Genomic DNA, 21,243 nt, shown 5'->3' with positions numbered 1-21,243 from the left:
TTTTAGTCGAGCTTGTAGTTGGTGGGTGGCAGTTCCACGATGTTTTGGAGTGGCTTCTCGTATTGCTCGTGCAAGGCTTCAGCTCTGCGTTGGAGGTAACCGGATTTGCGGGGGTCGTTTTCTGGGATGTCGACTGGCGGGGGCTCAGGTTTTTCGATGTCGATTTGCGATAATTTCGCGGGCCACTCTCTTAATAGCACGTGTTTGGTGAATAATGCCTCGTATTCAGGATCGTTGTAATAATCTGTGCCAATAATAGCTGAATATTCGTTTGGTTTTGCCGGGTAGTAATAACGCGCGACTATTCGACGAAGCTGATTCTTCCTTCCTGCACGGCGTGTCTTAGGCATTATAAATCATATAGAACATTCTGGAGACTGCGCTACTTTCACAATAAGTCGACGTGCGGCGGTCCTCACTGTCGGTTATTGTTTCGGTATATGACTGTGAGCGGGTTGTTCTCTCGAAACAGTCATTACAGGTTCCAGAATTTAATAGAAGAAATGAATTGTTTAGCAACGATGAGCGGTTCGTCCTCTCTACATCGCAGCCTAGAATTCAATCGATAATAGTTTATTTAATAAGTAATTTATACGACACGTGCACGCTGGAGAAACAACTGAATTTAGAGATTTTGAGAATAAATATAAGATGTAGAACTAGAAACGCGTGAGGTTAAAGATGAGGATTGTATTTTCAAATAAATATTAGAATTGTTAATATAAAACACACAATTTATTTAAAGTTAACACTAGACGCACTTAATACAAAAAATCAAATCTTAGAGTTAGAGCTTATTATTAGATTTAGAATTAGAGTTAGAATTTGAACTAGGATTTAGAGTTAGAGAGCGTTCGGAGTAGAACTGCTCTGGTTGGAGTCGCGATTAGAACTGACTAAGTTTGGGACTGATCTGAGGTCCTTCGTTTCGGCGGCTCGGAGTTGCGGCGGCCCATGGTGGGGGACGCTTGCCGTAGTGGGAACGCTCGCCGTGGTGGGAAAGTTCCTAGGCGCTACGCAGCGCCACGTTTAGGCACTAGGCGGAGTTAGGCATCATGGCCGTCGCTGGCGCGCTTTTCAAACAGCGCTAGGGGACTTAGAATTATTTGTATGAGAAACATAAGAAAATGAAAAATGTTTAGCGGTCGGACGTGACAGGGCACGCTGTTGAGTATTTCTTTGATTTTTTCCGCTGATTGTGCACGTTTCTTCCCGAAACTACTTTCGCTAACCGTATTATCACTGCTGATTGAAGTATTTCCATAAGTTTGTATTTCCATAAGTTCGTCATCCAAGGGCATCTCGGTATTTTTATCCTGATCGTCTTCGCCCCCGTCATTGTCAACATTACTAGCGTCGTCGGTATTATTGCGCGTATCGTTGCGCGAATCATTGCGTAAGTGTCTTTTCGTTTCTCGAACAAAGTGAAGATAACGCTGAAGTACTTCTTTATACAATTTCCATCTTTCGCCTTCATCGAGGGGAGTCACGAGGTTGAGAATACGCCACATTTCCGCGTCGAGTCGCGATAAGGAGGTTCCAGGAGTTCATACGGTGTTATTATTATTAGCATTTTCCTCATTCGATATCATTTTATTTTCTTTCTTCGGCAAATTATCCAGCATTGTTGTAGTCTTCGCTATTTCCGGTTGTTATTGATAATGTTGCGTTTGTCGCATTCTTTCAAGATTTTCCGTAGAAATCAGTACTATTTTTTTTGCTCTGTCCATTATTCCATATGGCGAACGAGAACGCTTCAAATCTTTTTATTACTTCTTTTCTAGTCACGGAAAAACTAAATATTTGCAGAGTTGTATTTTTTTTTACTCGCCGATAATCCGGGATAATACAACGCTGAGCAAAGGAGCAATAAGGTAGGGCAAAAAGCCTCCGCTAAACCAACAAATTTCTCTTGGTTTTCCAATTGCCGTGTTTTGCAGCGACGCGTCGAAGGATAGATTTATGCTTGACTAAACGTGTTTTTTGTGATTATTGAGCGGCACGTTACCTTTAAGAGTATTATAAATACACTCTTGAATACACTTTATGAGATTATTGTCGGCGGTATGTAAGAACGACGCTCTTTGATTTTTCTTCAGATAACATAGAGTTTTCAAAAGGCAGCCGTTTCTCTCACCGATGGAACGTCTGGCGATTTTTATCGCGTCGTCGGATGAATTTTTTGACGTCGTCGACGTCTCTTTTTGTTGCCTTTTTCCGCGTGTTACCATTACGCTAAAGTTGCGCAACTGACAAGTCTCGCATGTAAATGCTGACCTTTTATACGTCCTCCGTTACTGCTCGACTAATCGATCTACGAGGAATGTTGACGTAATGCAACGTATCGCTGGGAAAAATGCACGTGCGAAATCGATATTCGTCTGGAGTCGATTGTTTCAGATCGAGCAATAAGTACCCGTGAAGTCACAAGGTAGCGTTGTAGTATGCTTCTTCCAGAAATTTCGGATCGTCGGGATATACTTGACGCGCGAGATGACGAATTTGAGCACGATCGCGCGGATTTTTGGAAACTACTATATAATTATTGAGAGATATATTGCGTTGTCCGCGACCTTGGTGGAAGAGATTTTGCGAGATGAGTATTACGCTAAGATTCTTATGATGGCTTCCTTTCGTAAATAGATCTACGATTGCGTCGCACGATGACGATTCCCTCATAAGATCGTCAATTATCACTAATTTTGGAGATAGCGGATCGTTTGAATAATCTTCCGGACGCGATAACCCCACGCGAAATTCGATTATATTTTTCTTTATTTTTAGCAAAGTATCACCGTATCCGTTCTTATGTACATCGTTTGTTTCTTCTTTATTTTTACTCGTGTCGCACTGCAGGCGTTGATACGCATCTTGCCATTCGGCATAATAAAATAAAATTCTCTTGCATCGAACATCGGACATGCCGGATAAATGGCGAAGAAAAGTTTTCACGAAACTTGTTTTTCCGCATTCCGTAGGTCCGCAGACGATCAACATCCACGGATGTTTCCATCGTACGTCCATTTCGCGAAATGATTAATTTAGGTTGTATTCACGAGTTCATAAATGAAAAAGTTAACGCATGCGATTTAGTAACTATTGTGTGTGTGCGTGGATGAGTGTTTGCGTGTGTGTGTGTGTGTGTGCGTGCGTGCGCGTGTTTTTTAACGTTTTTACGTACGCGTGTGTCGCATATATTTTTAAAATATTGAGGAGGTGGTTTTGTCCGTGTCATAAGCTTATGCCCGCGTTTCGGGGGCCACATCTGCGGCGGTCGTGTTACGTCCGGGGGTGCAGTTGCGGCGTAAATTTTACGAAATTTAAATCGCGACCTACGAACTCGAACTGCGGGGCGGACTACGTCGTATTTCGGAATTACTCCGGGGATACCCACGACGACAGGTATTTCCTTTATGGTCACGGTTGCGTTTTGGGAGAAAGGGAGCGTTTCGTATAGGTTCGATTACCGACGAATCAGTCCATGTATCCGCGGAATCGTTCGAGTGAATCGTTGACGGAGTGGAAAATAGTGATTACTGCATTACCATCCGAGTCGATACGGTAGGGTTCTTCACCACGGCGGTACAGAAGGTAAGCTCGTTGGCAATGATAACAAGGGTGGTCGATGTCACGTGTTGTCGACAGTCGGTAAAAATTGCAGACTGAGCAAACGACTCCGGTCGGTACGTCGCCGATAACGAGGAGATGCTTAGCGCAAGTTAACCACTCAGATTGCACGCCAATAGGTAAACGCATACGGCAATCCGTACAGAGAGCGGCACTTGTTTCCTTATTAATAAAACCGATTATCCGTTGGCAATACGGGAGGTTATTTAGGGTTTCTTCAATAATTTCTTCCTCGGAATCATCCTCGGGGAGGAGCAAAGTGGTGGGGATGTCCAAGTGTGACGGTATTATTGGACACATAGGAGTTAATTGTTTAAACTAATGTTAGTTAAAATAAATAGTTGCCATGAGGTCGATTTGAATGTTCTAACACGTTCACGAAGTTTCTAGATATTCTGGAAAGATTTAGAATTTTCCAAAGGGTTGACTGTAGGATACCTACTGCAGTTTTATGAGGGCCATAAACTGACCCTTGATAAAAAAAAAAAAGGTTTCGCACGATTTCTCTTTTTGGGAGATGAGAAAATTTAAGACGCGCAGAGAATATTCTGGAAACCACGTGGTAAGCTAATATTTCTAAAATTGCAAGAGAATTTATTAGTTATTATTGTTAAGTGATTCAAAAATGCGTAGACGTAGTTTCCGAAATAGATTCTTGTATTTCGCGGGTTCCTGGGCAGAAGGGAGGCTCGTGTTGTAAAGAAATATCTTGAGCACCTACCTTATTTAATTTCCAAGGGATGGACAACGACTGGATGGCGATGATCCGGGGTACCCGCGTTGTAGAGGGTGTACAGGATGCCAGACCTTTCTGCAGATACCTTGTACGGCGTGGATCGTTGTCCGGGATGTCGTTCAATGGCACCTTGGAATTCTTGATTTCGATCGCGTGCAATTGCGTAGGCCACTCCCGTAATTTAACGTCCGCGTGATTATTATTATTATTATTAATGCTAAAAGGCACGGAGTCGCCGAACAATCTATCGTATTCCGCGTCGTTATGATAGTCGATTCCAATGAAATTAGAGAGACCACGTGTTGATTCAGTGCGATGTAGTCGTGCTGTTATACGCCGTAGTTGATTCTTTCTTCCTGCACGGCGTGTTTTAGGCATTATAAAATTTAAACATTCTGAACGTCGTTTCGCTTCTGCAATAACTAACGTGCGGCGGTCCTCACTGTTCGTTGTTGCTTTCGGCGAAAGATTATGAGCGGTTCGTCCTCTCTGAATAATCACTACGAGGTTCAGGAAATATTTCTATGTTATAGAATAGTAATTTGTTAGGAATGGATTATTTGACGCGTGTTTTAGGCATTGTAAAATTTAAACGTTCTGAACGTCGTTTCGCTTCTGCAATAATTAACGTGCGGCGGTCCTCACTGTTTGTTGTTGCTTTCGGCGAGAGATTATGAGCGGTTCGTCCTCTCTGAATAATCACTACGAGGTTCAGAAAATATTTCTATGTTATAGAATAATAATTTGTTAGGAATGGATTATTCGACGTGTGCAGGCGAGAGAATTCGAGATGCGTTGTAGAAATAATATAGGCTTGGAGATACACGAGGTTGGAACTAATTTAGAATGAATTTAGAATATATATATATATAACACTTTTATTCTAGTATAACACTACGAGTAATACAAAGTATCTAAGTTAAATTTTAGAGTTAGAATCTTAGAGTTAGAGTCTTAGAATTAGAATTAGAATCTTAGAGTTAGAATTTGAATTTTAGAATTCGGAGAGAGTCTTAAAGGTGACTGCTCTGCTTGACGGCGCGATTAGAACTGAGCTCCTCTGGGCTCGCTCTGAGGTCCTTCGGTTTTCGGCAGCTCGGTTGCGGCGGCCGAGAGTGGGGGAACTCTCTAGAGTAGGGAGTTGCCGTGGTAGGGAAGTTCCCAGGTGCTGCGGAGCGCCGCGCTCAGGCACTAGGCGGAGTTAGATGTCATGGCCGGCATTGGCGCGCATTTCAAACGGTGTTATAAGAACTTAGAATTATTTTGCATAGGAGTGAAAAATTTAAGTAGCCGGACGTGACACCTCCCCCCTTAGAAGAAAAAGTTGGACCATGTCTAACTTTTTCCAGTTCTATATCATAGTGGGTATAATTTTATTTATGCTTAATGTTAAGGTTAACACTTTCTTATTTCCTAGTGGTGAACGAGTCTATACCTCTTCGTTGAGGAGGTTGCGCAATTCTTTATAATTTACATGCGCTTCACTTTTCACTTTTTGTATTGGTGGGGAGTCTTCTTCTTGTGAGGGGGGGGCTAGGGGTGTTGATTCTTCCTGTACGGGTAGTGGTCCCAGTGGTGGTTGCTTCCTTTTGTTATTTTGTCCTCCGTCGGCCGGTCTTCCCATGTGTAATAATATGTTCGTGACTGATGTCCATACGGCTCCCAGGAGGTGTAGGCTCCATCCGTAAACGGAGTGAAGTGCGTATCCATGGATCAGTGTGTCTATTATTAATTTGGCAAGTCGTGCGACGACAAAGATGCCCAGCACTCCGGCGCTGGCGGATCCGAAGCTTATGAAACCTTTCCATAAGCGTGCTCCCGTGTTTTCTGCTAGCTTGTCGAGTGTTTTCTCGTCTAGCAGGTTTAGCATGGATAGACTTCCTGTGGGGACTTCGTGTCCCATTGCTCCCCTGGCGATCGTGTTGAGCATTGAGGGTTTTTCCATCGGGAACATGATGTGGTCGCGCAGACGATCCAGGTCTTCGCTGGTGTAAATGCCGCTGGAGGCGAGCGAGTCAGGGCTTACGTATCTCCATGACGGTTTGGTTAACGGCTGGATTGTCGGAGGTGCGATTGACTCCACTGGTTTCGGTGTCAGTCGGTACCATATGTTGTGCACTTGGTACATCGCTGGTAGGAGTTCGTTGCAGTCCCTGAGTGTTCCAGATTTTGTGAGTATTTTTGATCTGGGTAATAGGAAAAGAGATTTATTCTGGTGGGTGACGGGAAGCTCGTTGTAGCAATTGTCGACGGGTCGTACTCGGCATTCCACAGGTACGCATTTGATGAGGTGGATAACCTCGCCAGCTGTAATGGCGGTGTACCCTGGTGATTTCATAATTCTGTGCGCCATCTCGTCTGGTGCAATGCTTGCAAGGGAGAGAGCGTTGAGCAGGATTTGTCTCTCCAGGGCGCATTTCTGTTCCATTATGTCTCTGTATAGTTGTGATAGCTGTGTTCTGAGGTGTTTTTCTACGTAAATAAACTTGGAGTTTACGTACGAGAAAATATCAAGATTGTCGATTTTGATTTTTGAACGACCTTTGAACACGCGTCCTGGCTGCGTTTCGAGGACGCAGAGCTTGGGGTGCTCAGTTCGCAGGAGTTTATATCCACAGATGTTTGTCTCGGTTGTGCGTGCCAGCGCGAACGTGGTATCTTGTGTCGTTACCGTGTAGACCGTTGGGGAGTCCTTATGCGCTGATTTCGGTGATAAGCGATGTGCCAATCCTTCGTATAGGACATCGTATCGGCCGAAATGGCAATTGTCGGCAGGTAACACCGACCAGTATGTGGAGGCTCCGTCTGCGTCGTTGCATTCTCCTGTTGTCACGGGGCAGCGAACACCTGAGGGGAGTATTACCTCGTTAGTGTTATGTTTAACGGGTAACTCCAGCTTCCGGGTAGTGATCCGTATTGAGGCTTGGACGATTGCGTTATCCCAGGTGCCGTACGGATCGCTGTATTGAGTCCCGCTACATCCTCCGTCGGTTTTTACGGAACCTGCGAATGTTACTGCGCGCAGATTGGTAGCGTTTGGTTTAATGTCGGAGAGATGTCCGTTTAATCCTAAGGAGATGGTTCCCGTTTCGTGCAGTTTTCTACAAGTATCGGCCGATGTTTCGTGAATGTACTCGCGTCTGCCGTTATGTACGGCAGATATGTGTGAGTGCATCCCACAGTAATAGACAGTTCGGTCGACTTCAATTTTGCACTGGATTCCTGATGTGTGCTCGAATTCGCTCAACTGTAGCAATTGTACGTAGACCTCTTCCTTCTTTGGCTCGATGTCGTCGACTTTGCATTCTTCTATGTCCAATAGTGAGAGCGTAGTGATATTTAAACCGCGGCCTCCGCAGTCGTACCCTATTAGCCCATTAGAGGTTAGGGCTAACAGTGCGATTGCAGTTAGTATGCTTGCGTAGGTCTTCATTCTGTCGTGGTTGGCTGGTTACTGGCCCGTCCTCCGTCGGGGTGTCCGAGATATAGTCATCTTCGGAGTGGGGGTATTCCGGGGTAGGGGCTTGATGTGGCGAGGGTTTTAGCTTATCCATATGTACAATTCTAAACCTATTATTACTTATAGCTAACTTAACATTATGGTTTTTTAGGATTTGTATAATTTTATAGGGGCCTGTATATTGGTCGGATAGTTTCCCCTTTTTGGGTTCTTTTAATAGGTATACGTTATCTCCTACCTTAAATTCCTTTACATTTAGTTTCCTGTCGTAATATTTCTTAGATCTAATCTTAGCTTCTATTAAATTTTCGCGCGCGTTATCTTGTACGTCGCGGATTCTAGAGAACAATTCTCGAAGATAATGCGAGTATGTTTCGTTTTCTTCATTCTCTAGTGGCGGATCGTTGGAGGGGACACGCGCTATTTTGCCGAATATAAGTTCGTGCGGAGTGTATCGCGTGCCTTCGTGTACACTAGTGTTATATGAGAACGTAGCTAACTTCAAAAATTGATCCCATTCGCGGTTTTTATTAACATATTGTTTAAGGTATTCCCATAGTACATGGTGGGATCTTTCAATCGAACCATTCGATTGCGGTCTATAAGCTGTAGTTTTATATTGCTTAATTCTAAACTTACGTGCTATATTGCGCAACAGAGAATTAAGGAAATGTGACCCTTGGTCAGTTAACCAAGCTATAGGAGCGCCGTATATACATATGAATTCGTTAGTGAGTGCATCGGCTACGTCGGTTGCGGATGCGTGCTTCAATGGAATGGCTAGTGAATACTTAGTTAAAAGGTCCTGTATGGTAAGAATGTATGTATTTCCTAAAGAAGTTGTAGGAAGAGGTCCCATTATATCCATTGAGATTTTATCAAATGCTGTGCCTGGCGTATCTGTAAGCACCATTGGTTGTTTAGTTTTTACTCTTACTAATTTTTTCAGTTGACAATCTTTACATTTACGAATATATTCACAGACGTCTTCCTTCATCTTTGGCCAGGAGTATCGTTCTTTTAGTCGGTTATACGTTTTGGTTACTCCTTTATGGCCTCCTATCGCTGAGCTGTGGTTATCTTTTATAATTCTTTCTCTATCTGCAGGGAGTGGAATTTCGATCTTGTTTGCGCATACGAATATCTTAAGATTAGTGTCGCTTAATGTACGCTGCAGCAATGAATATATGGTATTCCAGGTAATGCTATCTACATTGTCTTGACATATCGAGATTGACTGTAGGTCCAATTCTGTAACTACGTCCTTTAGTGAGCGTAGCGTTTCTTTGATAATTTCTATTTCAGTGGCGGCTGAGACTCTTTCTTTAGCGATAAGTGATATTAAGTGTCTGTTACCGTTGCAATTAACTTTTGCTCTGCCCAACGTGGCGTCTTTAATTACGGGTAGTATGTTATTATCATGCAACATTTGAGCTCCTCGTCCCAGCGGTACGCCTTGTTGCGTAGCAAATATAACAAGATTGTCTTTTCTGGTTATAAAGTTATCTGGAATAGTTATTATTTTGAATCTCGCGTTCGGTTCTCGTAATTCAAAGGGGTTTCTAGGGTTATCGAAGATTTGATTCTCTTCGTCTGAACTGGAGCTATCGTCAGTCTCGATTTCTTTGTCGGATTCATTTTCTGCGGTACTATCAACGTTATTTCTTGTTGATGAATTTACATTTGTTGGTATGGGAGAATCGACATTTGTTGGGGCTTGTGTTTTCTTATGTTGATTAGTCGAAAATAGTGATTCGTCGGAGTCGGATGTGTTTACAAGCGGGAGAATTTGTTCGATAACAGGGTTTCTAGATAACGCGTCGGCGTTAGCATTTATTTTACCTGCTTTGTATTCTACTTTATATTCGTACTCTAGTAATTTTAGACGCCATCGGACTAAACGCGATGATGGGTCCTTTACTGAGTGTAGCCATACTAAAGGCTTATGATCGGTTACTAACTGGAATTGTCGACCATATAGGTATGGTCTGAAATAATTTACACTATATACTATTGCTAACAGTTCTTTCTCAATGGTAGAGTAGTTTATTTCTGCTTTATTCAATAGTCTCGATGTGTAGGCTATAGGAAGATCCTTCCCTATAGTGCCCTGGCTAAGTATTCCTCCAACCGCATATCCGGATGCGTCGGTAGTTACAATGAACGGTTTAGTGAAGTCTGGGTATTGCAAAATCGGTTCGTTACAAAGCGCATTGCGGAGCTGCGTGAAAGCCGACTCTTGTTCCTCTTTCCAGACGAATGATTCCTCTTTCTTTAGCAGATTCGTGAGAGGTTGTGCTATCTTGGAGAAGTTAGGTATAAACCTTCGATAGTAGCCCGCGAGTCCTAAGAATTGTTTTATGTTTTTCGCGTGTTTGGGTCTAGGGAAATCTTCGACCGCTGTTATTTTCTTGGGATCGGGTTTCACTCCGGCTTCACTTATTACATGGCCCAGGTATGTGACTTCTTTGCGGAGGAATTCGCATTTGTCGGGCTGGAGGCGCAGTCCTGCCCTTCTGAGTCGTTCCGCTAGTTTGTGGAATTTGATTTCGTGTTCTCGCAACGAACTGGAATACAATACTATATCGTCGAGATACACGAAGAGTTCGGCACCTTGAAGTCCCGACAGTACCTGGTCCATGAGCCTTTGGAAGGTCGCGGGGGCATTTTTGAGCCCGAATGGCATTCGTTTAAATTCATAATGCCCATACGGAGTGGAAAACGCGGTTTTATGTGTGTGGGATTCGTTCATCTTTATCTGGTGAAAACCCGATGCCAAGTCAAACACACTAAAGTATTTCGCGCTCCCCAGCTGATCGAGGATCTCTACTATGTTTGGTAAGGGGTAAGCGTCCCCGACTGTTTTTTCGTTCAGTGCTCGGTAATCTATTACCATTCGCCAACGCTTGTTACCTTGTGAGTCCGGTTTTTTGGGCACGATCCACAAGGGGGAGTTATATGGTGACATAGATGGTTGGATTACATCATTCTCAATGAGTTCTTGCACTTGTTTGTTAATCTCCTCCTTGTGCATCGGCGGGTATCTGTATTGTTTTGTGTGTACCGGAAGTTCGTCGGTCGTTGGGATGGTGTGTGTGGTGACGTTAGTAGAGTGTAGTTTGTCGGTAGGAAGGCGAAACAGATCATTGTAAGTGTGTATTAGGTTATGTACGTGTTTCGTTTCTTCCGTGTTTAGATGATCGAGTCGCAGTAGTGTCTTAATCTCGTCGGGACGGGATGTGTTTTGTTTACTTAGTGTTGCGACGTACTGTGTTTTCTTAGCGAAGGTCTCCTCATGCCCTAAGGTTGGGAGAGCGGCTTCGGAGGTTTTATGACTCTTGGTCGAGGGATGAGATTTGGAGAGAGTGCTTTTACGACTCTTAGAAGGGGGCGGTGAGCCCTCATGGTCTCGAGGATAGGATGTAGAGAGTTTTTCTATCTCTTGAAGACTTATTCTAGGTAAGTTGAACTTGAGATCCTTATCGCTTGTATTGACGGCTTTTATGTAGGCTATGCCGTTGCGGTTGGTGACGATGGCGTCTCCTAAGTAGATGTCATCGTTTACGTGGATCCGTGATATATACCCTACGCTAACGTTGGTATCGCTAACACGGAGCGGTAGTGTAGTTCGCGATCTTGCTGGGATCGTGAATGTTTGTTCGGCGTTGAAAGGGATTGAGGCCCCTTGCCAAATGATGCAGCGTTTGACGTAGTCTATTTTAGACGCGTCTTGTAAGAATTCGGAACCTAAGATTCCGTCTTGCGAGATTGGAAAATCGTCGGTGACGACGTGGAGTTTGATTTGGTGACCGAGGTATTTTATGCTAATAGTCCCGAGCGTTTTGATTTTATCGTTCGTGATTCCGCTAAGGAAGATCGTCGAACTTTTATCAATGTCGTTGTTGGGGAGTATTTGTCCTTGTTTAACAAGATTAGGCGCTGCACCTGTGTCTATCATAAAGCATGTCTCGGTCGATAATCCACCTGCGGCTATGGTGACCGCGGGCGCATGTGAAAAATCGTTCGGAGTTAACATTGCGATTCGCGTGTTTCCGAATCGTGTTCCGTGCTTATCGCTCTTATCGGGCGGTTCGTTTGAGAAGAGGCCCCTTGGTGAGGTGTACCCGACCTTCCCGCGGGGCTCGGTGCGTTTCCCGACTCATTTTTTTGCACGTTATTATTATATTCACGTTTTCTGCATTCTTCTATCTCGTGCCCGTTGTTTTTGCAATAGCGGCACCATTTATTGCGACGGTCGTTGTAACGAGTAGGCGCATTAGTGGTTGTGTTAGTATTATTGTAATTTTGGCGTCTATCGCCATATGTTGGGCGTTCGTCGGAGAATCTCACCGGATCGTTACGCGTATTGTTCGGATAGCGTTCCCGAAAATAATTTTCGTTGCGCGGAGGCGTATTAGCGTATCCTCGACGCGTATGTTCGTTTCGCGGTGGTTCGGGTTCGCGGCGGTCACGTGTTTTATATCGATCGCGGTCTATTTCTTCCCGTTTTGCGAGTTCTTTCGCTCTCGCGAACGCCTCAGACGGGACGGAGTATAATCGTCTATCCATCTGCAATCTGTACTGCAGAGGGAGTCCTTCGCAGAAGGATCGTGCCGTGAGTTCGTCGATTCTTAGGGCTGTCTCATTATCTATGCGTCCCATTGCGCGGCGTTCGGCGTCTAAAATCGCGGATCGTAGATCTTTGACGCGGCTGATGTAATCTAACATGTGCTCTTGGGGTTTTAAGTATACGATACTAAGTTCTCCCCTGTATTGATCGATCGTTTTCGCGGGCCCGAATGCGTTATTTAATAGGTCGATCAGTTGTGTGATGCTTTCGCAGGGCTCCCCCTCGACGGCGCTATAGGCACGCCCGCTAAGCTTATTAAGTAAGAGTTTGGTGAGGTTGCGTTCGGATGTCGGGGGAATTATTTCTTTCGCGCGTTGGCATGCCCGTGTAAATTGCCTTAACGGTATATTATAACCGTCGAAAGTAGGCACGGTTTCGGTCGCTTCGCGAAAGGAGACCTTGGGGGACTGGGGTCGTCCGGAAGGTAACTCGGAATGCCCGGCGGAGTCGTCGAGCGATAGTAGAGGTTGGCCCGAGAGTCTGATAGACGGACTGGGCTCTCGCCGCAGCCGATTCACCTCATTGCGTAATATTTCGATTTCCGCGAGGAGATCGTTTTTGAGGGAATTCATATCCTCAGGGATGGTGCCCTGGGGTTGGCTCTTTCCCGGATTCCTTTCCATATTTTCGCGGAGCGTTTCGATTTCGCGTTCTCGTTTATCTGCTCTTTTCCGTTGCTCTTCGAGGAGTGCGGCCTCCTCTCTTAGGCTGATTTCTTTGGTTTTCGCGAGAGCTTCCCTAGTTCTAATACGATTTTGAGCTTCGATAATTTCGACTTCCTTTTGCTTTAATTTTGCTTGTATATCCGCGAGCTGTGCTTCAGTTAATTCCTTTCCCGCGAATTCCTTTTCAACCGATTCTTCCTTATCTCCCTGTCTTCCGCGCGTCCCGACCATAGCTCGGAAATTTCAGTATCCCACCGCTGTCACCAGTTTTGTTACGTCCGGGGGTGCAGTTGCGGCGTAAATTTTACGAAATTTAAATCGCGACCTACGAACTCGAACTGCGGGGCGGACTACGTCGTATTTCGGAATTACTCCGGGGATACCCACGACGACAGGTATTTCCTTTATGGTCACGGTTGCGTTTTGGGAGAAAGGGAGCGTTTCGTATAGGTTCGATTACCGACGAATCAGTCCATGTATCCGCGGAATCGTTCGAGTGAATCGTTGACGGAGTGGAAAATAGTGATTACTGCATTACCATCCGAGTCGATACGGTAGGGTTCTTCACCACGGCGGTACAGAAGGTAAGCTCGTTGGCAATGATAACAAGGGTGGTCGATGTCACGTGTTGTCGACAGTCGGTAAAAATTGCAGACTGAGCAAACGACTCCGGTCGGTACGTCGCCGATAACGAGGAGATGCTTAGCGCAAGTTAACCACTCAGATTGCACGCCAATAGGTAAACGCATACGGCAATCCGTACAGAGAGCGGCACTTGTTTCCTTATTAATAAAACCGATTATCCGTTGGCAATACGGGAGGTTATTTAGGGTTTCTTCAATAATTTCTTCCTCGGAATCATCCTCGGGGAGGAGCAAAGTGGTGGGGATGTCCAAGTGTGACGGTATTATTGGACACATAGGAGTTAATTGTTTAAACTAATGTTAGTTAAAATAAATAGTTGCCATGAGGTCGATTTGAATGTTCTAACACGTTCACGAAGTTTCTAGATATTCTGGAAAGATTTAGAATTTTCCAAAGGGTTGACTGTAGGATACCTACTGCAGTTTTATGAGGGCCATAAACTGACCCTTGATAAAAAAAAAAAAGGTTTCGCACGATTTCTCTTTTTGGGAGATGAGAAAATTTAAGACGCGCAGAGAATATTCTGGAAACCACGTGGTAAGCTAATATTTCTAAAATTGCAAGAGAATTTATTAGTTATTATTGTTAAGTGATTCAAAAATGCGTAGACGTAGTTTCCGAAATAGATTCTTGTATTTCGCGGGTTCCTGGGCAGAAGGGAGGCTCGTGTTGTAAAGAAATATCTTGAGCACCTACCTTATTTAATTTCCAAGGGATGGACAACGACTGGATGGCGATGATCCGGGGTACCCGCGTTGTAGAGGGTGTACAGGATGCCAGACCTTTCTGCAGATACCTTGTACGGCGTGGATCGTTGTCCGGGATGTCGTTCAATGGCACCTTGGAATTCTTGATTTCGATCGCGTGCAATTGCGTAGGCCACTCCCGTAATTTAACGTCCGCGTGATTATTATTATTATTATTAATGCTAAAAGGCACGGAGTCGCCGAACAATCTATCGTATTCCGCGTCGTTATGATAGTCGATTCCAATGAAATTAGAGAGACCACGTGTTGATTCAGTGCGATGTAGTCGTGCTGTTATACGCCGTAGTTGATTCTTTCTTCCTGCACGGCGTGTTTTAGGCATTATAAAATTTAAACATTCTGAACGTCGTTTCGCTTCTGCAATAACTAACGTGCGGCGGTCCTCACTGTTCGTTGTTGCTTTCGGCGAAAGATTATGAGCGGTTCGTCCTCTCTGAATAATCACTACGAGGTTCAGGAAATATTTCTATGTTATAGAATAGTAATTTGTTAGGAATGGATTATTTGACGCGTGTTTTAGGCATTGTAAAATTTAAACGTTCTGAACGTCGTTTCGCTTCTGCAATAATTAACGTGCGGCGGTCCTCACTGTTTGTTGTTGCTTTCGGCGAGAGATTATGAGCGGTTCGTCCTCTCTGAATAATCACTACGAGGTTCAGAAAATATTTCTATGTTATAGAATAATAATTTGTTAGGAATGGATTATTCGACGTGTGCAGGCGAGAGAATTCGAGATGCGTTGTAGAAATAATATAGGCTTGGAGATACACGAGGTTGGAACTAATTTAGAATGAATTTAGAATATATATATATATAACACTTTTATTCTAGTATAACACTACGAGTAATACAAAGTATCTAAGTTAAATTTTAGAGTTAGAATCTTAGAGTTAGAGTCTTAGAATTAGAATTAGAATCTTAGAGTTAGAATTTGAATTTTAGAATTCGGAGAGAGTCTTAAAGGTGACTGCTCTGCTTGACGGCGCGATTAGAACTGAGCTCCTCTGGGCTCGCTCTGAGGTCCTTCGGTTTTCGGCAGCTCGGTTGCGGCGGCCGAGAGTGGGGGAACTCTCTAGAGTAGGGAGTTGCCGTGGTAGGGAAGTTCCCAGGTGCTGCGGAGCGCCGCGCTCAGGCACTAGGCGGAGTTAGATGTCATGGCCGGCATTGGCGCGCATTTCAAACGGTGTTATAAGAACTTAGAATTATTTTGCATAGGAGTGAAAAATTTAAGTAGCCGGACGTGACACCTCCCCCCTTAGAAGAAAAAGTTGGACCATGTCTAACTTTTTCCAGTTCTATATCATAGTGGGTATAATTTTATTTATGCTTAATGTTAAGGTTAACACTTTCTTATTTCCTAGTGGTGAACGAGTCTATACCTCTTCGTTGAGGAGGTTGCGCAATTCTTTATAATTTACATGCGCTTCACTTTTCACTTTTTGTATTGGTGGGGAGTCTTCTTCTTGTGAGGGGGGGGCTAGGGGTGTTGATTCTTCCTGTACGGGTAGTGGTCCCAGTGGTGGTTGCTTCCTTTTGTTATTTTGTCCTCCGTCGGCCGGTCTTCCCATGTGTAATAATATGTTCGTGACTGATGTCCATACGGCTCCCAGGAGGTGTAGGCTCCATCCGTAAACGGAGTGAAGTGCGTATCCATGGATCAGTGTGTCTATTATTAATTTGGCAAGTCGTGCGACGACAAAGATGCCCAGCACTCCGGCGCTGGCGGATCCGAAGCTTATGAAACCTTTCCATAAGCGTGCTCCCGTGTTTTCTGCTAGCTTGTCGAGTGTTTTCTCGTCTAGCAGGTTTAGCATGGATAGACTTCCTGTGGGGACTTCGTGTCCCATTGCTCCCCTGGCGATCGTGTTGAGCATTGAGGGTTTTTCCATCGGGAACATGATGTGGTCGCGCAGACGATCCAGGTCTTCGCTGGTGTAAATGCCGCTGGAGGCGAGCGAGTCAGGGCTTACGTATCTCCATGACGGTTTGGTTAACGGCTGGATTGTCGGAGGTGCGATTGACTCCACTGGTTTCGGTGTCAGTCGGTACCATATGTTGTGCACTTGGTACATCGCTGGTAGGAGTTCGTTGCAGTCCCTGAGTGTTCCAGATTTTGTGAGTATTTTTGATCTGGGTAATAGGAAAAGAGATTTATTCTGGTGGGTGACGGGAAGCTCGTTGTAGCAATTGTCGACGGGTCGTACTCGGCATTCCACAGGTACGCATTTGATGAGGTGGATAACCTCGCCAGCTGTAATGGCGGTGTACCCTGGTGATTTCATAATTCTGTGCGCCATCTCGTCTGGTGCAATGCTTGCAAGGGAGAGAGCGTTGAGCAGGATTTGTCTCTCCAGGGCGCATTTCTGTTCCATTATGTCTCTGTATAGTTGTGATAGCTGTGTTCTGAGGTGTTTTTCTACGTAAATAAACTTGGAGTTTACGTACGAGAAAATATCAAGATTGTCGATTTTGATTTTTGAACGACCTTTGAACACGCGTCCTGGCTGCGTTTCGAGGACGCAGAGCTTGGGGTGCTCAGTTCGCAGGAGTTTATATCCACAGATGTTTGTCTCGGTTGTGCGTGCCAGCGCGAACGTGGTATCTTGTGTCGTTACCGTGTAGACCGTTGGGGAGTCCTTATGCGCTGATTTCGGTGATAAGCGATGTGCCAATCCTTCGTATAGGACATCGTATCGGCCGAAATGGCAATTGTCGGCAGGTAACACCGACCAGTATGTGGAGGCTCCGTCTGCGTCGTTGCATTCTCCTGTTGTCACGGGGCAGCGAACACCTGAGGGGAGTATTACCTCGTTAGTGTTATGTTTAACGGGTAACTCCAGCTTCCGGGTAGTGATCCGTATTGAGGCTTGGACGATTGCGTTATCCCAGGTGCCGTACGGATCGCTGTATTGAGTCCCGCTACATCCTCCGTCGGTTTTTACGGAACCTGCGAATGTTACTGCGCGCAGATTGGTAGCGTTTGGTTTAATGTCGGAGAGATGTCCGTTTAATCCTAAGGAGATGGTTCCCGTTTCGTGCAGTTTTCTACAAGTATCGGCCGATGTTTCGTGAATGTACTCGCGTCTGCCGTTATGTACGGCAGATATGTGTGAGTGCATCCCACAGTAATAGACAGTTCGGTCGACTTCAATTTTGCACTGGATTCCTGATGTGTGCTCGAATTCGCTCAACTGTAGCAATTGTACGTAGACCTCTTCCTTCTTTGGCTCGATGTCGTCGACTTTGCATTCTTCTATGTCCAATAGTGAGAGCGTAGTGATATTTAAACCGCGGCCTCCGCAGTCGTACCCTATTAGCCCATTAGAGGTTAGGGCTAACAGTGCGATTGCAGTTAGTATGCTTGCGTAGGTCTTCATTCTGTCGTGGTTGGCTGGTTACTGGCCCGTCCTCCGTCGGGGTGTCCGAGATATAGTCATCTTCGGAGTGGGGGTATTCCGGGGTAGGGGCTTGATGTGGCGAGGGTTTTAGCTTATCCATATGTACAATTCTAAACCTATTATTACTTATAGCTAACTTAACATTATGGTTTTTTAGGATTTGTATAATTTTATAGGGGCCTGTATATTGGTCGGATAGTTTCCCCTTTTTGGGTTCTTTTAATAGGTATACGTTATCTCCTACCTTAAATTCCTTTACATTTAGTTTCCTGTCGTAATATTTCTTAGATCTAATCTTAGCTTCTATTAAATTTTCGCGCGCGTTATCTTGTACGTCGCGGATTCTAGAGAACAATTCTCGAAGATAATGCGAGTATGTTTCGTTTTCTTCATTCTCTAGTGGCGGATCGTTGGAGGGGACACGCGCTATTTTGCCGAATATAAGTTCGTGCGGAGTGTATCGCGTGCCTTCGTGTACACTAGTGTTATATGAGAACGTAGCTAACTTCAAAAATTGATCCCATTCGCGGTTTTTATTAACATATTGTTTAAGGTATTCCCATAGTACATGGTGGGATCTTTCAATCGAACCATTCGATTGCGGTCTATAAGCTGTAGTTTTATATTGCTTAATTCTAAACTTACGTGCTATATTGCGCAACAGAGAATTAAGGAAATGTGACCCTTGGTCAGTTAACCAAGCTATAGGAGCGCCGTATATACATATGAATTCGTTAGTGAGTGCATCGGCTACGTCGGTTGCGGATGCGTGCTTCAATGGAATGGCTAGTGAATACTTAGTTAAAAGGTCCTGTATGGTAAGAATGTATGTATTTCCTAAAGAAGTTGTAGGAAGAGGTCCCATTATATCCATTGAGATTTTATCAAATGCTGTGCCTGGCGTATCTGTAAGCACCATTGGTTGTTTAGTTTTTACTCTTACTAATTTTTTCAGTTGACAATCTTTACATTTACGAATATATTCACAGACGTCTTCCTTCATCTTTGGCCAGGAGTATCGTTCTTTTAGTCGGTTATACGTTTTGGTTACTCCTTTATGGCCTCCTATCGCTGAGCTGTGGTTATCTTTTATAATTCTTTCTCTATCTGCAGGGAGTGGAATTTCGATCTTGTTTGCGCATACGAATATCTTAAGATTAGTGTCGCTTAATGTACGCTGCAGCAATGAATATATGGTATTCCAGGTAATGCTATCTACATTGTCTTGACATATCGAGATTGACTGTAGGTCCAATTCTGTAACTACGTCCTTTAGTGAGCGTAGCGTTTCTTTGATAATTTCTATTTCAGTGGCGGCTGAGACTCTTTCTTTAGCGATAAGTGATATTAAGTGTCTGTTACCGTTGCAATTAACTTTTGCTCTGCCCAACGTGGCGTCTTTAATTACGGGTAGTATGTTATTATCATGCAACATTTGAGCTCCTCGTCCCAGCGGTACGCCTTGTTGCGTAGCAAATATAACAAGATTGTCTTTTCTGGTTATAAAGTTATCTGGAATAGTTATTATTTTGAATCTCGCGTTCGGTTCTCGTAATTCAAAGGGGTTTCTAGGGTTATCGAAGATTTGATTCTCTTCGTCTGAACTGGAGCTATCGTCAGTCTCGATTTCTTTGTCGGATTCATTTTCTGCGGTACTATCAACGTTATTTCTTGTTGATGAATTTACATTTGTTGGTATGGGAGAATCGACATTTGTTGGGGCTTGTGTTTTCTTATGTTGATTAGTCGAAAATAGTGATTCGTCGGAGTCGGATGTGTTTACAAGCGGGAGAATTTGTTCGATAACAGGGTTTCTAGATAACGCGTCGGCGTTAGCATTTATTTTACCTGCTTTGTATTCTACTTTATATTCGTACTCTAGTAATTTTAGACGCCATCGGACTAAACGCGATGATGGGTCCTTTACTGAGTGTAGCCATACTAAAGGCTTATGATCGGTTACTAACTGGAATTGTCGACCATATAGGTATGGTCTGAAATAATTTACACTATATACTATTGCTAACAGTTCTTTCTCAATGGTAGAGTAGTTTATTTCTGCTTTATTCAATAGTCTCGATGTGTAGGCTATAGGAAGATCCTTCCCTATAGTGCCCTGGCTAAGTATTCCTCCAACCGCATATCCGGATGCGTCGGTAGTTACAATGAACGGTTTAGTGAAGTCTGGGTATTGCAAAATCGGTTCGTTACAAAGCGCATTGCGGAGCTGCGTGAAAGCCGACTCTTGTTCCTCTTTCCAGACGAATGATTCCTCTTTCTTTAGCAGATTCGTGAGAGGTTGTGCTATCTTGGAGAAGTTAGGTATAAACCTTCGATAGTAGCCCGCGAGTCCTAAGAATTGTTTTATGTTTTTCGCGTGTTTGGGTCTAGGGAAATCTTCGACCGCTGTTATTTTCTTGGGATCGGGTTTCACTCCGGCTTCACTTATTACATGGCCCAGGTATGTGACTTCTTTGCGGAGGAATTCGCATTTGTCGGGCTGGAGGCGCAGTCCTGCCCTTCTGAGTCGTTCCGCTAGTTTGTGGAATTTGATTTCGTGTTCTCGCAACGAACTGGAATACAATACTATATCGTCGAGATACACGAAGAGTTCGGCACCTTGAAGTCCCGACAGTACCTGGTCCATGAGCCTTTGGAAGGTCGCGGGGGCATTTTTGAGCCCGAATGGCATTCGTTTAAATTCATAATGCCCATACGGAGTGGAAAACGCGGTTTTATGTGTGTGGGATTCGTTCATCTTTATCTGGTGAAAACCCGATGCCAAGTCAAACACACTAAAGTATTTCGCGCTCCCCAGCTGATCGAGGATCTCTACTATGTTTGGTAAGGGGTAAGCGTCCCCGACTGTTTTTTCGTTCAGTGCTCGGTAATCTATTACCATTCGCCAACGCTTGTTACCTTGTGAGTCCGGTTTTTTGGGCACGATCCACAAGGGGGAGTTATATGGTGACATAGATGGTTGGATTACATCATTCTCAATGAGTTCTTGCACTTGTTTGTTAATCTCCTCCTTGTGCATCGGCGGGTATCTGTATTGTTTTGTGTGTACCGGAAGTTCGTCGGTCGTTGGGATGGTGTGTGTGGTGACGTTAGTAGAGTGTAGTTTGTCGGTAGGAAGGCGAAACAGATCATTGTAAGTGTGTATTAGGTTATGTACGTGTTTCGTTTCTTCCGTGTTTAGATGATCGAGTCGCAGTAGTGTCTTAATCTCGTCGGGACGGGATGTGTTTTGTTTACTTAGTGTTGCGACGTACTGTGTTTTCTTAGCGAAGGTCTCCTCATGCCCTAAGGTTG

The 21,243-nt window shown here is 44.3% G+C and overlaps 2 protein-coding genes across 2 annotated transcripts; both read right to left on the bottom strand.

Moving 5' to 3' along the window:
* Positions 1–5,638: 5,638 nt before the first annotated feature.
* LOC145942228 (uncharacterized) lies at positions 5,639–6,893 on the bottom strand. Its single transcript, XM_083048747.1, has one exon. The coding sequence runs from the start codon at positions 6,789–6,791 to the stop codon at positions 5,793–5,795; it is 999 nt and encodes a 332-aa protein (XP_082904873.1). The 5' UTR covers positions 6,792–6,893; the 3' UTR covers positions 5,639–5,792.
* An 8,856-nt stretch (positions 6,894–15,749) lies between these two features.
* On the bottom strand, positions 15,750–17,004 carry LOC145942229 (uncharacterized). Its single transcript, XM_083048748.1, has one exon. It carries the CDS (start codon positions 16,900–16,902, stop codon positions 15,904–15,906), a length of 999 nt encoding a protein of 332 aa, XP_082904874.1. The 5' UTR covers positions 16,903–17,004; the 3' UTR covers positions 15,750–15,903.
* Positions 17,005–21,243: the final 4,239 nt, after the last annotated feature.

Source organism: Prenolepis imparis, unplaced genomic scaffold, assembly GCF_030444845.1.
Source record: "Prenolepis imparis isolate NDT839.2.m4 unplaced genomic scaffold, iyPreImpa1.0 SCAF_10, whole genome shotgun sequence".
Taxonomy (NCBI): domain Eukaryota; kingdom Metazoa; phylum Arthropoda; class Insecta; order Hymenoptera; family Formicidae; genus Prenolepis; species Prenolepis imparis.
This window is presented reverse-complemented; position numbering and strand designations above follow the sequence as displayed.

Bases quoted from the DNA above. Each gene is read 5' to 3' on its own strand.
- LOC145942228 (XM_083048747.1), bottom strand. From the start codon at position 6,791: ATGGAACAGAAATGCGCCCTGGAGAGACAAATCCTGCTCAACGCTCTC.
- LOC145942229 (XM_083048748.1), bottom strand. From the start codon at position 16,902: ATGGAACAGAAATGCGCCCTGGAGAGACAAATCCTGCTCAACGCTCTC.